This window comes from Eucyclogobius newberryi, unplaced genomic scaffold (genome assembly GCF_026437365.1).
Source record: "Eucyclogobius newberryi isolate DKJ021-1_F unplaced genomic scaffold, fEucNew1.0.hap1 SCAF_14, whole genome shotgun sequence".
Classification (NCBI taxonomy): Eukaryota; Metazoa; Chordata; class Actinopteri; order Gobiiformes; family Gobiidae; genus Eucyclogobius; species Eucyclogobius newberryi.
The window spans coordinates 21,924,651-21,940,585 of record NW_027315768.1 but is presented as its reverse complement, the minus strand read 5'-3'; the positions used below and the strand labels follow the sequence as shown (position 1 = coordinate 21,940,585).

The following is a 15,935-nucleotide window of genomic DNA, read 5'->3' as shown; positions in this document are numbered from 1 at the left end:
ATGTATTTTATTTGATACATAAATTGGCATGACATGACCAGAAATCAGAACTCATTAGATTTGTATGTTATAAAGTCCAACTATAAGAATGTTTCGCAGTGTCACAGGCTTTTTGAAAGTTTACATCTGAAAAACCTCAGCACGAGAGCTTTACATTTAGGTGTATAATGTATTAAAATAATTTCTAATATATAATTATATTAAGTAAATGAAGTGAAATAATCAACATTAGAATATTAACTTTCTAATAGTCACTATGATCCTTGATAATTATTGTATTAATTTGAAAAAACTTGACAAAGTTTGTTGATACATAATACAACAACAATGTATTAAGAGGGCAATCGTGATCACACAAAGACCTAGAATACAATGCACATAAAAGCCATTTATTGTTTGTTTGTCTATATTGTGTCCTAAACAGGCCCATTGTAGTGATGTTCCTATGGAAGGATCGACTGTAAAGTTTTCTGGGTGATACAGTCACATGAAAATCTGACAAATAGCCCATAGCCCTCCATAGGCCTCAAATACGTGTTGCTGGGTCAGGGGGTTTGCACAATGGAAGTGACAAATTCTTTGCTTTTAGTCAGGTATAAAAGTAACAGTAAAAACACAGGGACTCACATTGTACCCACCACACAGTCCTGAGAGGAACTCACACCACAGAAGCCATGGGAAAGGTAAGCTAAAGCCAAAGCAAAACATTGATTATTTGTAAGTGGGGATTTTATTCAAATGCTCATGTTTTTCTAATATTTCAGATTATTTTCTACGAGGAGAGGAACTTCCAGGGGCGCTCCTATGAGTGCATGAGTGACTGCTCTGACATGTCCTCCTACCTGAGCAGGTGTCACTCCTGCAGGGTGGAGAGTGGCAGCTTCATGGTCTATGATCGTCCCAACTACATGGGAAACCAGTATTTCATGAGGAGGGGCGAGTATGCCGACTACATGAGCACAATGGGAATGAGGGACTGCATTAGATCCTGCCGTATGATCCCTATGGTATGTGTTGGTCTATGTTTACATTCAACTACCCAGATTGAAATGAGCTAAGAAAAATATTACATTACAGCACAGAGGCCAGTTCAGGATGAGGATCTACGAGAGGGAGAACTTCGGTGGTCAGATGCATGAGCTGATGGACGACTGTGACAACATCATGGACCGCTATCGTATGAACGACTGCATGTCCTGCAATGTGATGGACGGCCACTGGCTGATGTACGAGCAGCCCCAGTACAGAGGCAAGATGATGTACTTCAGGCCTGGAGAGTACAGGAGCTTCAGAGAGATGGGCTGGAGCGGCAATAAGTTCATGAGCATGAGGCGCATCATGGACATGTAAAAACATCAATGTGTAATGTGTCAATAAGCCTATACTGAATAAATATTTTTAAGAAAATATTTCTTTTTGATCAATTCATCTGTTCATATAGAATACAGAGGCAAAGCATGAGCATTGTTGTATCATGAGTCATCATATTGCCAGATTGCTGCCAAGGGAATGGCCAATAATCATATAGTTTATATGATATAATGAGAAAATTACTGTTAAGCCACCAAACTGCCCTATGTCTTAATGATTATTTTGCTAATCTATAAATACAGTGATTTTTCTTTCAATTAATGTATTATTATTATTTATTATATTGTATCCATATCACACTTTTCCCCCTTCAAGGCCCACAAAGCACTTTACTAGGCAGTGTGGGTGAAGTGTCTTGCCTAAAGGCACAGCAACATTTCCTCTAGCACACCACTGTGGCACCTGGTGTTCCAGCGGTCTCCCATCCAAGTACTAATGAGGCCCTGTACTGCTTAGCTTATGTGAGCTGACGAGATCGGGCATTGGCAAGTAGGTATGGATTGGAATGGTTGTGTGGATCGCAAAAGGCCTTTGAATATGAGCATTTTATTCAATTTAACCCAGACCCAAATAAAGTGAGGCCACTTGAGGATGTCCTGTTGGAGAATATTTACAGACAAAAAGCTTTTTCATCAAAATCAATAAACTTACTTGTTTCTTGTGATTCTTACTTGATGTAATTCTTGCTTTATTTGATCAAAATAAAACCTTTTCTCTCAGCACATGACATGTTGACATGACATGACTGTACATGAGTCGTTATGTAGATACGTATATACTCATTGTTCATTGTTTTATGTTGCACCGAATCACCAAGACAAGTTCCTATGTTTGTGAATTCTGTTTGTTGCAATAAATCAATTCAATTGTTTCAGCCCTACAAGTAAATCATCATGTTTGATTGGTCAATTTTACTCTGAATTCAAAACCAATGCAATCACATTCCAGATTAATTCAGTATGACAGTTTTCAGTCACATGACCATGACAACAACCTGTATGAAAATATGAAAATTTTGTTTTTTACATGGCTTGGTCACTCAAGAATAATAAATAGTTCCGGATGGTCAGTCCACCAAAACACAGACCTACCATCAATTTCAGCCTGCTACACTTGAGCTGTGAGTTTGAGTCAATTTCTCTTTTTGCTCATTTGCCTTTTGTTCTTGAAAACACACATACAATAGTACACTACCTGAAGGCAAGAATTATTTCATTTTAAACAATCTGGAAACATATTTTTTTCAACAGCACAACATCTATTTTACTGTCAACATAATCATCGGGCCAGTATTAAGTGTTGCCTTTCTTTATACACATTTCTAATAGATTAAATCATCAGGGTTATGGGTGCTCATTATTACTTTGTTATTCATTTAGTTTTTTCTGAGGTTCTTGAGAACTTTTTCCGTTTTCCGTTTTTAAATAAACAACAATAAACATGTAATAAATAAGCAGAGAAACACAACAGAGTTTGGCCAGAGAGAACAGAGAAGATAAAATCCCAAAGCTAAATAATAATAAGGCATAAAGTCCAAAGTAAACATATCCAAAGTCTGTCAAGTGAATACATATTTAAATTAAATCTGAATGTGATTTCTAATTTGTAAATGTATTCATCCACATGCTGTACATTACAGAGAACAGATATAGTGTCATGTGACAACCCACAGATTAAGGGAAAATAAACATAACTTAAGGCAACAGTTTTCTAAAATTGAATGATAATAAAGCCTGCTATTGGCCACTTGCCACTTCATGAGAGTTACAGAAACAAACATGATTGTATTATACACAATGCAATGCCCGATGCCAATGTCACCAAAATTGAACTAAAGAAAACTATTGAAAACCCACATTAACAGCAGAGAAATTCCGGAATATTTTTTGTTTCAATTTCATTGTAAAGTTGAGTTTAATATTTAAAATAACACATAGTTGGTGGAAAGGGTCTGATGGAAACAGTTATAATGAGAGAAAAGGCTTTAAAAAAAATGTGGTGGTGAAAACACAGCACCAATAGTAAAATGCTGAATAAGGGTTTCTGTGAGGGGGGCCACTGACTCTTTGCATGCCGCTATGTATAAAAGGAAAGGGTTAAACCAGGTAGAAGGTAGTACGAGCAACAACCCATCCACAGCCAACATGAGCAATTCAGGCATGAACATGAGGGGAAAGGTAATTTTAAATGTATTATAAGGAATATTTCAGATCACACCGTATATGCTAACATTTATTTTTTTCATCCTATAGATCACCTTCTACGAGGAGAAGAACTTCCAGGGGCGCTCCTATGAGTGCATGAGTGACTGCTCTGACATGACCTCCTACCTGAGCAGGTGTCAGTCCTGCAGGGTGGAGAGCGGCTGCTTCATGGTCTATGATCGTCCCAACTACATGGGAAACCAGTATTTCATGAGGAGGGGCGAGTATTCTGACTACATGAGCATGATGGGAATGAGTGGTGGAATCAAGTCTTGCCGTATGATCCCCATGGTGAGTATAAAAGATAAGTGAACATTTTGAAATAACATGAAAAACACACATTTTACAGTTATTTTATACTGACCAACAGCACAGAGGCCAGTTCAGGATGAGGATCTACGAGAGGGAGAACTTCGGTGGTCAGATGCATGAGCTGATGGACGACTGTGACAACATCATGGACCGCTATCGTATGAACGACTGCATGTCCTGCAATGTGATGGACGGCCACTGGTTGATGTATGAGCAGCCCCAGTACAGAGGCAAGATGATGTACTTCAGGCCTGGAGAGTACAGGAGCTTCAGAGAGATGGGCTGGAGCGGCAATAAGTTCATGAGCATGAGGCGCATCATGGACATGTAAAAACATCAATGTGTAATGTGTCAATAAGCCTATACTGAATAAATATTTTTAAGAAAATATTTCTTTTTGATCAATTCATCTGTTCATATAGAATACAGAGGCAAAGCATGAGCATTGTTGTATCATGAGTCATCATATTGCCAGATTGCTGCCAAAGGAATGGCCAATAATCATATAGTTTATATGATATAATGAGAAAATTACTGTTAAGCCACCAAACTGCCCTATGTCTTAATGATTATTTTGCTAATCTATAATATGGTCATTTTTCTTTCAATTAATGTATTATTATTATTTATTATATTGTATCCATATCACACTTTTCCCCCTTCAAGGCCCACAAAGCACTTTACTAGGCAGTGTGGGTGAAGTGTCTTGCCTAAAGGCACAGCAACATTTCCTCTAGCACACCACTGTGGCACCTGGTGTTCCAGCGGTCTCCCATCCAAGTACTAATGAGGCCCTGTACTGCTTAGCTTATGTGAGCTGACGAGATCGGGCATTGGCAAGTAGGTATGGATTGGAATGGTTGTGTGGATCGCAAAAGGCCTTTGAATATGAGCATTTTATTTAATTTAACCCAGACCCAAATAAAGTGAGGCCACTTGAGGATGTCCTGTTGGAGAATATTTACAGACAAAAAGCTTTTTCATCAAAATCAATAAACTTACTTGTTTCTTGTGATTCTTACTTGATGTAATTCTTGCTTTATTTGATCAAAATAAAACCTTTTCTCTCAGCACATGACATGTTGACATGACATGACTGTACATGAGTCGTTATGTAGATACGTATATACTCATTGTTCATTGTTTTATGTTGCACCGAATCACCAAGACAAGTTCCTATGTTTGTGAATTCTGTTTGTTGCAATAAATCAATTCAATTGTTTCAGCCCTACAAGTAAATCATCATGTTTGATTGGTCAATTTTACTCTGAATTCAAAACCAATGCAATCACATTCCAGATTAATTCAGTATGACAGTTTTCAGTCACATGACCATGACAACAACCTGTATGAAAATATGAAAATTTTGTTTTTTACATGGCTTGGTCACTCAAGAATAATAAATAGTTCCGGATGGTCAGTCCACCAAAACACAGACCTACCATCAATTTCAGCCTGCTACACTTGAGCTGTGAGTTTGAGTCAATTTCTCTTTTTGCTCATTTGCCTTTTGTTCTTGAAAACACACATACAATAGTACACTACCTGAAGGCAAGAATTATTTCATTTTAAACAATCTGGAAACATATTTTTTTCAACAGCACAACATCTATTTTACTGTCAACATAATCATCGGGCCAGTATTAAGTGTTGCCTTTCTTTATACACATTTCTAATAGATTAAATCATCAGGGTTATGGGTGCTCATTATTACTTTGTTATTCATTTAGTTTTTTCTGAGGTTCTTGAGAACTTTTTCCTTTTCAGTTTTTAAATAAACAACAATAAACATTTAATAAATGAACAGAGAAACACAACAGAGTTTGGCCAGAGAGAACAGAGAAGATAAAATCCCAAAGCTAAATAATAATAAGGCATAAAGTCCAAAGTAAACATATCCAAAGTCTGTCAAGTGACTACATATTTAAATTAAATCTGAATGTGATTTCTAATTTGTCCATCCATCCATCTTCTGCCGCTTTATCCGGGGCCGGGTCGCGGGGGCAGCAGTCTGAGCAGGGACTCCCAGACTTCCTCCTCCCCAGACACTTCCTCTAACTCCTCCGGGGGGATCCCGAGGCGTTCCCAGCCCAGCCGAGAGACATAGTCCCTCCAGCGTGTCCTGGGTCTTCCCTGGGGCCTCTTCCCGGTGGGACGTGCCCGAAACACCTTCCGAGGGAGGCGTCCAGGAGGCTCCGGAGCAGATGCCCGAGCCACCTCAGCTGGTTCCTCTCGACGTGGAGGAGCAGTGGCTCTACTCCGAGCTCCCCCCGTGTGGCCGAGCTCCTCACCTTATCTCTAAGGGAGCGCCCAGCCACACGGCGGAGGAAACTCATTTCGACAGCTTGTATTTGCGATCTTGTGCTTTCGGTCACTACCCAAAGCACATGATCATAGGTGAGGGTAGGAACGTAGACCGACCGGTAAATAGAGAGCTTTGCCTTTCGGCTCAGCTCCCTCTTCACCACAACGGTCCGATGCAGCGACTGCATCACTGCAGCCGCTGCACCGATCCGCCTGTCGATCTCACGCTCCATCCTTCCCTCACTCGTGAACAAGACCCCGAGATACTTGAACTCCTTCACTTGGGGCAAGGACACCCCACCCACCTGGAGAGGGCAAGACACCTTTTTCCGGTCGAGAACCATGGCCTCGGATTTGGAGGTGCTGATTCTCATCCCAGCCGCTTCACACTCGGCTGCAAACCGTCCCAGTGCATGTTGCAGGTCCGGGTTTGATGGAGCCATCAGGACAACATCGTCTGCAAACAGCAGAGATGAGATCCTGTGGTCCCCAAACCGGACACCCTCCGACCCCTGACTGCGCCTAGAAATTCTGTCCATAGAAACTATGAACAGAACCGGTGAGAAAGGGCAGCCCTGGCGGAGTCCAACATGCTCTGGGAACAGGTCTGACTTACTGCCGGCAATGCGAACACAGCTCCTGCTCCGGTCATACAGGGACCGGACAGCCCTGAGCAAAGGTCCCCGGACCCCGTATTCCCGGAGCACCCCCCAAAGAACACCCCGAGGGACACGGTCGAAAGCCTTCTCCAGATCCACAAAGTACATGTGGACTGGTTGGGCAAACTCCCATGAACCCTCGAGCACCCGATGGAGAGTATAGAGCTGGTCCAGTGTTCCACGACCGGGACAAAAACCACTCTGCTCCTCCTGAATCCGAGGTTCGACTATCGGTCGGATTCTCCTCTCCAGTACCTTGGAATAGACCTTACCGGGGAGGCTGAGGAGTGTGATCCCTCTGTTTTTGGAACACACCCTCCGGTCCCCCTTCTTGAACAGAGGGACCACCACCCCGGTCTGCCAGTCCAGAGGCACGGTCCCCGACCGCCACGCGATGTTGCAGAGACATGTCAGCCAAGACAGTCCTACAACATCCAGAGATTTTAGTTACTCAGGGCGGATCTCATCCACCCCCGGAGCCCTGCCACCGAGGAGTTTGCGAACAACCTCAGTGACTTCAGCTCGGGTGATGGACGAGTCAGCCTCTGAGTCCCCGGTCTCTGCTTTCTCTTTGGAAGACGTGACAGTGGGATTAAGGAGATCCTCAAAGTATTCCATCCACCATCCGACGACATCCCCAGTCGAGGTCAGCAGGCCTCCACCCGCACTGTAAACGGTGTTGGTGAAGCACTGCTTCCCCCTCTTGAGGCGCCGAACGGTTTGCCAGAATTTCTTTGGGGCTGACCGATAGTCCTCCTCCATGGCCTCCCCGAACTCCTCCCAGCCCCGAGTTTTTGCCTCTGCGACAGCAGAATCTGCGGCCCGCTTGGCCTGCCAATACCTGTCGATGACCTCAGGAGACCTACAAGCCAGAATGGCCTGAAAGGCCTCCTTCTTCAGTCTGACGACATCCCTTACTTCCGGTATCCACCACCGGGTTCGGGAGTTGCCGCCACGATAGGCACCGGAGACCTTGCGACCACAGCTCCGAGCAGCCGCATCAACAATGGAGGCCGAGAACATGGCCCACTCGGACTCAATGTCCCCAGCCTCCCCCGGGACATGGGAGAAGCTCTCCCCGCGGTGCGAGTTGAATTCCCTACTGACAGAGAGCTCCGCAAGACGTTCCCAACAGACCCTCACAATGCGCTTTGGTCTGCCAAGTCTGTCCGGCTTCCTCCTCCGCCAGCGGATCCAACTCACCGGCAGGTGGTGATCGGTTGACAGCTCTGCCCTTCTATTCACCCGAGTGTCCAAGACACGCGGCCGGAGGTCTGATGACACGACAACAAAGTCGATAATTGACCTCCGGCCTAGGGTGTCCTGGTGCCACGTGCACTGATGGACACCCTTGTGCTTGAACATGGTGTTCGTTATGGAGAATCCGTGGCTAGCATAGAAGTCCAATAACTGAACACCGCTCGGGTTCAGATCGGGGAAGCCGTTTTTCCCGATCACCCCTCTCCAGGTGTCACTGTCATTGCCCACGTGGGCGTTGAAGTCCCCCAGTAGAACAACTAAGTCCCCGGTCGGTGCACTGTCCAGTACCCCTCCCAAGGACTCCAAGAAGGCCTGGCACTCAGCACTGCTGTTCGGCCCGTAAGCCGCCACAACAGTGAGAGACCTGTCCCCCACCCGAAGGCGAAGGGACGCGACCCTCTCGTCCAACACGTGGCGGCTGAGCTGAGGGGCTATAAGCAAGCCCCCACCAGCCCGCCGCCTCTCCCCGCGGGCAACACCAGAAAAGTGGAGCGTCCAGCCCCTCTCGAGGAGATGGGTTCCAGAGCCCAAACTGTGCGTGGAGGTGAGGCCAACTATGTCTAGTCGGTATCGCTCAACCTCCCGCACAAGCTCAGGCTCTTTCCCCCCCAGCGAGGTGACATTCCATGTCCCCAGAGTTAGTCTCTGTTTCCGGAGATCTGGTCGTCGAGACCCCTGCCGTCGACTGCCGCCCAGATCTCTCTGCACCAGCCCCTTATGGATCCTCCTGCGGGTGGTGGGCCCACTGAGGGCAGCCCTACGTCGCTCTTTCGGGCAGTGCCCGGCCGGGCCCCGTGAGGAAAGACCCAGCCACCAGGTGCTCGCCGACGAGCACCCATCCCAGCCTGGCTCCAGGATGGGGCCCCGGTTACCCCAATCCGGGCGACGTAACTGGCCTTGATTTTCTTGTCATCATAAGGGACTTCTGAACCGCTCTTTGTCTGACCCGTCACCTAGGACCTGTTTGCCTTGGGAGACCCTACCTGGGGCTTAAAGCCCCCGACAACATAGCTCCTGGGATCATTCGGGTACTCAAACCCCTCCACCACGTTAAGGTGTCGGTTCAATGTATTCATCCACATGCTGTACATTACAGAGAACAGATATAGTGTCATGTGACAATCCACAGATTAAGGGAAAATAAACATAACTTAAGGCAACAGTTTTCTAAAATTGAATGATAATAAAGCCTGCTATTGGCCACTTGCCACTTCATGAGAGTTACAGAAACAAACATGATTGTATTATACACAATGCAATGCCCGATGCCAATGTCACCAAAATTGAACTAAAGAAAACTATTGAAAACCCACATTAACAGCAGAGAAATTCCGGAATATTTTTTGTTTCAATTTCATTGTAAAGTTGAGTTTAATATTTAAAATAACACATAGTTGGTGGAAAGGGTCTGATGGAAACAGTTATAATGAGAGAAAAGGCTTTAAAAAAAATGTGGTGGTGAAAACACAGCACCAATAGTAAAATGCTGAATAAGGGTTTCTGTGAGGGGGGCCACTGACTCTTTGCATGCCGCTATGTATAAAAGGAAAGGGTTAAACCAGGTAGAAGGTAGTACGAGCAACAACCCATCCACAGCCAACATGAGCAATTCAGGCATGAACATGAGGGGAAAGGTAATTTTAAATGTATTATAAGGAATATTTCAGATCACACCGTATATGCTAACATTTATTTTTTTCATCCTATAGATCACCTTCTACGAGGAGAAGAACTTCCAGGGGCGCTCCTATGAGTGCATGAGTGACTGCTCTGACATGACCTCCTACCTGAGCAGGTGTCAGTCCTGCAGGGTGGAGAGCGGCTGCTTCATGGTCTACGAGCGTCCCAACTACATGGGAAACCAGTATTTCATGAGGAGGGGCGAGTATTCTGACTACATGAGCATGATGGGAATGAGTGGTGGAATCAAGTCTTGCCGTATGATCCCCATGGTGAGTATAAAAGATAAGTGAACATTTTGAAATAACATGGAAAAACACACATTTTACAGTTATTTTATACTGACCAACAGCACAGAGGCCAGTTCAGGATGAGGATCTACGAGAGGGAGAACTTCGGTGGTCAGATGCATGAGCTGATGGACGACTGTGACAACATCATGGACCGCTATCGTATGAACGACTGCATGTCCTGCAATGTGATGGACGGCCACTGGCTGATGTACGAGCAGCCCCAGTACAGAGGCAAGATGATGTACTTCAGGCCTGGAGAGTACAGGAGCTTCAGAGAGATGGGCTGGAGCGGCAATAAGTTCATGAGCATGAGGCGCATCATGGACATGTAAAAACATCAATGTGTAATGTGTCAATAAGCCTATACTGAATAAATATTTTTAAGAAAACATTTCTTTTTGATCAATTCATCATGAGTTGCATCATGAGTCATCATATTGCCAGATTGCTGCCAAAGGAATGGCCAATAATCATATAGTTTATATGATATAATGAGAAAATTACTGTTAAGCCACCAAACTGCCCTATGTCTTAATGATTATTTTGCTAATCTATAATATGGTCATTTTTCTTTCAATTAATGTATTATTATTATTTATTATATTGTATCCATATCACACTTTTCCCCCTTCAAGGCCCACAAAGCACTTTACTAGGCAGTGTGGGTGAAGTGTCTTGCCTAAAGGCACAGCAACATTTCCTCTAGCACACCACTGTGGCACCTGGTGTTCCAGCGGTCTCCCATCCAAGTACTAATGAGGCCCTGTACTGCTTAGCTTATGTGAGCTGACGAGATCGGGCATTGGCAAGTAGGTATGGATTGGAATGGTTGTGTGGATCGCAAAAGGCCTTTGAATATGAGCATTTTATTCAATTTAACCCAGACCCAAATAAAGTGAGGCCACTTGAGGATGTCCTGTTGATCAAAATCAATAAACTTACTTGTTTCTTGTGTCGTTTTGATGTAATTCTTGCTTTATTTGATCAAAATAAAACCTTATAAAAAAGTGAGTTTTTCATGTTATTTTTAAATGTATAAAACCTATTCTCAGAGCATATGACAGGTTTTGGTGTCTATGTATAGTTCAGATAATGATTTTTCAATTACCAATTTAGTTGATGATTATCTCAATAATCAATTAGTTGCAATAAATCAATTAATTTGTTTCAGCCCTACAAGTAAATCATCATGTTTGATTGGTCAATCTTCTGTTACTCTGAATTCAAAACCAATGCAATCACATTCCAGATTAATTCAGTATGACAGTTTTCAGTCACATGACCATGACAACAACCTGTATGAAAATATACAAATTCGTTTTTTTACATGGCTTGGTCACTCAAGAATAAAAAATAGTTCCGGATGGTCAGTCCACCAAAACACAGACCTACCATCAATTTCTCTTTTTGCTCATTTGCCTTTTGTTCTTGAAAACACACATACAATAGTACACTACCTGAAGGCAAGAATTATTTCATTTTAAACAATCTGGAAACAGATTTTTTTGTCAACGGCACAACATCTATTTTACTGTCAACATAATCATCAGGTCAGTATTAAGAGTTGCCTTTCTTTATACACATTTTTAATAGATTAAATCATCAGGGTTATGGCTGGGCACATATAATGCAGGAGTCTCCAACCTAACCACCCCATTCCAAGTAGCTCACGAAAGTATTTAAGAATGATACTGGTGATGTTGAATAATTCAAATTTGATCCATCATCACAAGGCCTGTTATAATTGTAAATATATATTTAAGATGACTAACCCTGTCCACTAAATAGTGGAATAATGGGTTATCGTTATGTTTCATAGGCATCCCATTACTAGTATAGAGTAATAGGTGGGGATGGTGGTGGGCAGAGGGGTCAATGGTGGACATTGGCAGCCTTACTTCTGCCAGTAGCAGACAGTAGTAGCACTACCTCTAAGTATGAAATTAATGAATAATACATATTTTTGGACAAATGCGACGCAAAACTCATACATTGTTATTATTTTTAGCCAGACAATAAGCCAGAAGAGGCTTTCTTTCTCAATTATCATCATAGCAACCAAATGGCAGGAGAAACGTTGACTTTTAAGACAAACACACATTTAAACACATAAGGGGTGTTTTGCACCTTAACCTTCTTCAGTTCCTGGTACTTTATAGTTTCAGTTCCCAGTTGATGCATGTTTGAAAGGAGTAGGAACTAGGGCAGGGTTCACCAATTATATTTTCCAGGGGGCCAGATTTTTCGGAGGGCTAAGGTCCGGGGGTAAGACTACAAAATCACACCACAATTTTATGTTTTATCTCTAAAAGATCCACAAACACAGTGGCACAATTCAAAAACAAAAATCGACATAGGGTTTATCTTTCAGAGAAGTAAAAATATCATAGAAATACTACATGACTTTAAACTATATCTACCGGAAAAACATGGATAAACTCTAAAGCAGGTCTGAAACAGGTCTAAAACAGGACTAAAACAGAACTAAAATAGGACTAAAGCAGGTCTAAAACAGGACTAAAACAGGACTAAAACAGGTCTAAAACAGGACTAAAATAGGACTAAAGCAGGTCTAAAACAGAGCACCTGCCTGGGTTTATTGTTTAATTTGAGTCGTGAGTCCATACATTGTTATGCATTGCTCATAGTTATTTCGACTTGACGCTGGAATGCAAAAAAAAAAAAAGTTTCTCTAATGTCAGAGTACCAACCTCCGAGGACAACTGGAATTTTTAAAAGTCTCATATTATTATTGCAGGCCAAAATTTTGAATTTGATCATATTATCATTAAAGAAAGCATTGCACAACAATACATATAGAAACCTGAAACTTGAATATAGTTTTATGTTTTATCCTTGTTTTAAAGATATTTAACAGTTGGGAAAGTTTAGAAAAAAGAAAATGAATGTCAAAGACATCTAAAATATCTGGAACACTGTACTTGTTCTTATTTGGAATAGTTGTATTTCAGCGAATAGTCTTTAGTCCAAGCTTTTGTGATGCACTCCCTGGGTGCCTCTAGAATCTTGTCAATACAGTCTACAATAGCTCCCTAAAAATGTGGTTATTTAGTTGAGGTGCCATTTTTTTTTTGTTTTTATAATGGCCTCGTGTGATTTACAATGTAACATGCTAACAGTATAGTCTGTTGCACTCTATAACATGCTGCTTGGTCAGGTATTTATACAAAGGGGGCCCAACTGACTGTATAGCAATTGGTGAGGTATAAAAGCAAGGGTTAACACAGACAGGACAGTGCAGCAGTAGCAATAGCAACAGCATCAGCTCAACTGTAAAAATGTCCACCACAGACATGAGCATGGGAAAGGTAAATTTATTTGACATTTACTCATAATGAGCAATGTAAAACGTTTATTGTATATCTTTCAGATCATCTTCTACGAGGAGAGGAACTTCCAGGGGCGCTCCTATGAGTGCATGAGTGACTGTGCTGACATGTCCTCCTACCTGAGCAAGTGTCACTCCTGCAGGGTGGAGAGCGGCTGCTTCATGGTCTATGATCGTCCTAACTACATGGGAAACCAGTATTTCATGAGGAGGGGCGAGTATTCTGACTACATGAGCATGATGGGAATGAGTGGCGGAATGGGAATGAGTGGTGGAATCAGGTCTTGCCGTATGATCCCAATGGTAAGTATAAGAAACCATAAACTAAACTATGTAGATATGGAACAGAAATGTATATCACTTCTTATTTGTAATTTTACAAATAAGTTAAATACAAAAAAATCAATAAATAGGTAGTGGGTCACCATAATGTAGACTTGGAGAAATTGTAGTAATGTAGAAAAGTGTATACTTTTGAGTTAAAATGGTCAGAAAACATTTCTTTGTTCGTGCAAGATCTATTTAACTGTTAAGTTTTATAGATGACAACTAATCATAAACTTCAACTTATAGCACAGAGGCCAGTTCAGGATGAGGATCTACGAGAGGGAGAACTTCGGTGGTCAGATGCATGAGCTGATGAACGACTGTGACAACATCATGGACCGCTATCGTATGAACGACTGCATGTCCTGCAATGTGATGGACGGCCACTGGCTGATGTACGAGCAGCCCCAGTACAGAGGCAAGATGATGTACTTCAGGCCTGGAGAGTACAGGAGCTTCAGAGAGATGGGCTGGAGCGGCAATAAGTTCATGAGCATGAGGCGCATCATGGACATGTGCTAAATGTTATGTGAGGAAAATGTTTAAAAATGGCCAAATATCTCTACTCTTTGTCTTCTCCTGTTAAACAATGAATGATATAAGGGGTGAATAAAGAAAATAAACTTCAACTGGTAATGCTTTCTTTAATGTTGTATGAATAGGCCTAATATACCACATTTCCACCTATAGAATATAAGGTATTAAAAAAGAAGGCCGTGGCTGCAGAGCCGCGGCACGGTCAAAAAGCCCAGTAGTTTCAGGAGCCGCGGCACGGCCATATAGCCTTATGGCTAACCCTAACCCTAACCTTAACCTTAACCCTAACCTTAACCTTAACCTTAACCTTAACCCTAACCCTAACCCTGATCCTAACTCTAACCCTAACCCTAACCCTAACCCTAACCCTAACCCTAACCCTAACCCTGACCCTGACCCTAACTCTAACCCTAACCTTAACCCGGCGCAGTCTAACCCGGGGCGGTCAAATAGCCCAGCAGTTTCAGGAGCCGCGGCACAAAATAGCCTAGCAGTTTTGGCCGCGCGCCGCGGCTCTGTAGACACTCCCTAAATTCAAATTTGTTTTTCTTGTTCAGACATCTTGTGAAGTTATTATTTATTGTTTATATGATTGTGCCATATGTAATGGCCTACACAGACGTCTTGCTGCAGTCATTTGCTATTTTTACAGTGACATTTGAGAGATATTTGGTAATTGTATTTTGGTGGAGGGAGTGTCTGCAGAGCCGCGGCGCGCGGCCGAAACTGCCATGTTATTTTTGTGCCGGCCGCGCGCCGCGGCTCCTGAAACTGCGCCGCTACTTGACCGCGTTTTAGCGCCGTTTTAGACCGCGCCGGGTTAAGGTTAGGTTTAAGATTAGGGTTAAGGTTAGGGTTAAGGTTAAGGTTAAGGTTAGGGTTAGGGTTAGGGTTAAGGTTAGGGTTAAGGTTAATGTTAAGGTTAAGGTTAGGGTTAGGGTTAGGGTTAAGGTTAAGGTTAAGGTTAAGGTTAAGGTTAAGGTTAAGGTTAAGGTTAGGGTTAGGGTTAGGGTTAAGGTTAGGGTTAAGGTTAATGTTAAGGTTAAGGTTAGGGTTAGGGTTAAGGTTAGGGTTAAGGTTAATGTTAAGGTTAGGGTTAGGGTCAGGGTTAGGGTTAAGGTTAGGGTTAAGGTTAGGGTTAGGGTTAAGGTTAAGGTTAGGGTTAGGGTTAGGGTTAAGGTTAAGGTTAAGGTTAAGGTTAGGGTTAAGGTTAGGGTTAGGGTTAGAGTTAGCCATGAGGCTATAACGGGCTATAAGGGAAATGCCGCGGTCCCTGAAACTGCGCGGCCATTTGACCGCGCCGCGGCTCTCCAGCCACGGCCTTGAATTTAATCTATTTGGTCTGGACAGAGCATGTTAATGAACATACATGAAACACATGATGTAAACATGCCGGATTAGCCATGGTCTAATTTTCATCTGTTGTCCCGCATTCACTCTCACAAGAAACTCTCAATAGCAGTGGACAATATTGACAAACATAAAATGGTCAGGAATAGGCTCAAAACTAGGTCTAGGCAAAAAATATATTAAAAAATGTAAGTTTTATTTTCATTTTTTCTTGGTCAAATCAAACACAAATGGCTTTAATTTCACAAACATATACGGATAGACTTTTTATCAATGAAATTTAATACTA

General features: G+C 42.7%; 3 protein-coding genes across 5 annotated transcripts; all 3 read left to right on the top strand.

Annotated features, from left to right (window-relative positions):
- The first annotated feature begins 556 nt into the window (after nt 1-556).
- Nucleotides 557-1,407, top strand: LOC140359803 (gamma-crystallin M3-like). The gene is made up of 3 exons (XM_072444989.1): nt 557-683; nt 765-1,007; nt 1,078-1,407. Exons 1-3 carry the CDS (start codon nt 675-677, stop codon nt 1,348-1,350), a joined length of 525 nt encoding a protein of 174 aa, XP_072301090.1. The 5' UTR covers nt 557-674; the 3' UTR covers nt 1,351-1,407.
- A 2,034-nt stretch (nt 1,408-3,441) lies between these two features.
- Nucleotides 3,442-4,275, top strand: LOC140359802 (gamma-crystallin M3-like). Its single transcript, XM_072444988.1, has 3 exons — nt 3,442-3,548; nt 3,624-3,866; nt 3,946-4,275. The coding sequence occupies exons 1-3, from the start codon at nt 3,450-3,452 to the stop codon at nt 4,216-4,218; spliced, it is 615 nt and encodes a 204-aa protein (XP_072301089.1). The 5' UTR covers nt 3,442-3,449; the 3' UTR covers nt 4,219-4,275.
- Nucleotides 4,276-9,674: 5,399 nt separating this feature from the next.
- On the top strand, nt 9,675-14,324 carry LOC140359801 (gamma-crystallin M3-like). Of its 3 annotated transcripts, none has more exons than XM_072444985.1 (3): nt 9,675-9,744; nt 13,475-13,735; nt 14,006-14,324. In XM_072444985.1, the coding sequence occupies exons 1-3, from the start codon at nt 9,712-9,714 to the stop codon at nt 14,279-14,281; spliced, it is 570 nt and encodes a 189-aa protein (XP_072301086.1). In that variant the 5' UTR covers nt 9,675-9,711; the 3' UTR covers nt 14,282-14,324. The 3 variants fall into 3 exon arrangements, with proteins under 3 accessions (XP_072301086.1, XP_072301088.1, XP_072301087.1); XM_072444987.1 differs by lacking the exons at nt 13,475-13,735; nt 14,006-14,324 and adding exons at nt 9,820-10,062; nt 10,143-10,474; XM_072444986.1 differs by lacking the exon at nt 9,675-9,744 and adding an exon at nt 13,301-13,412.
- Nucleotides 14,325-15,935: the final 1,611 nt, after the last annotated feature.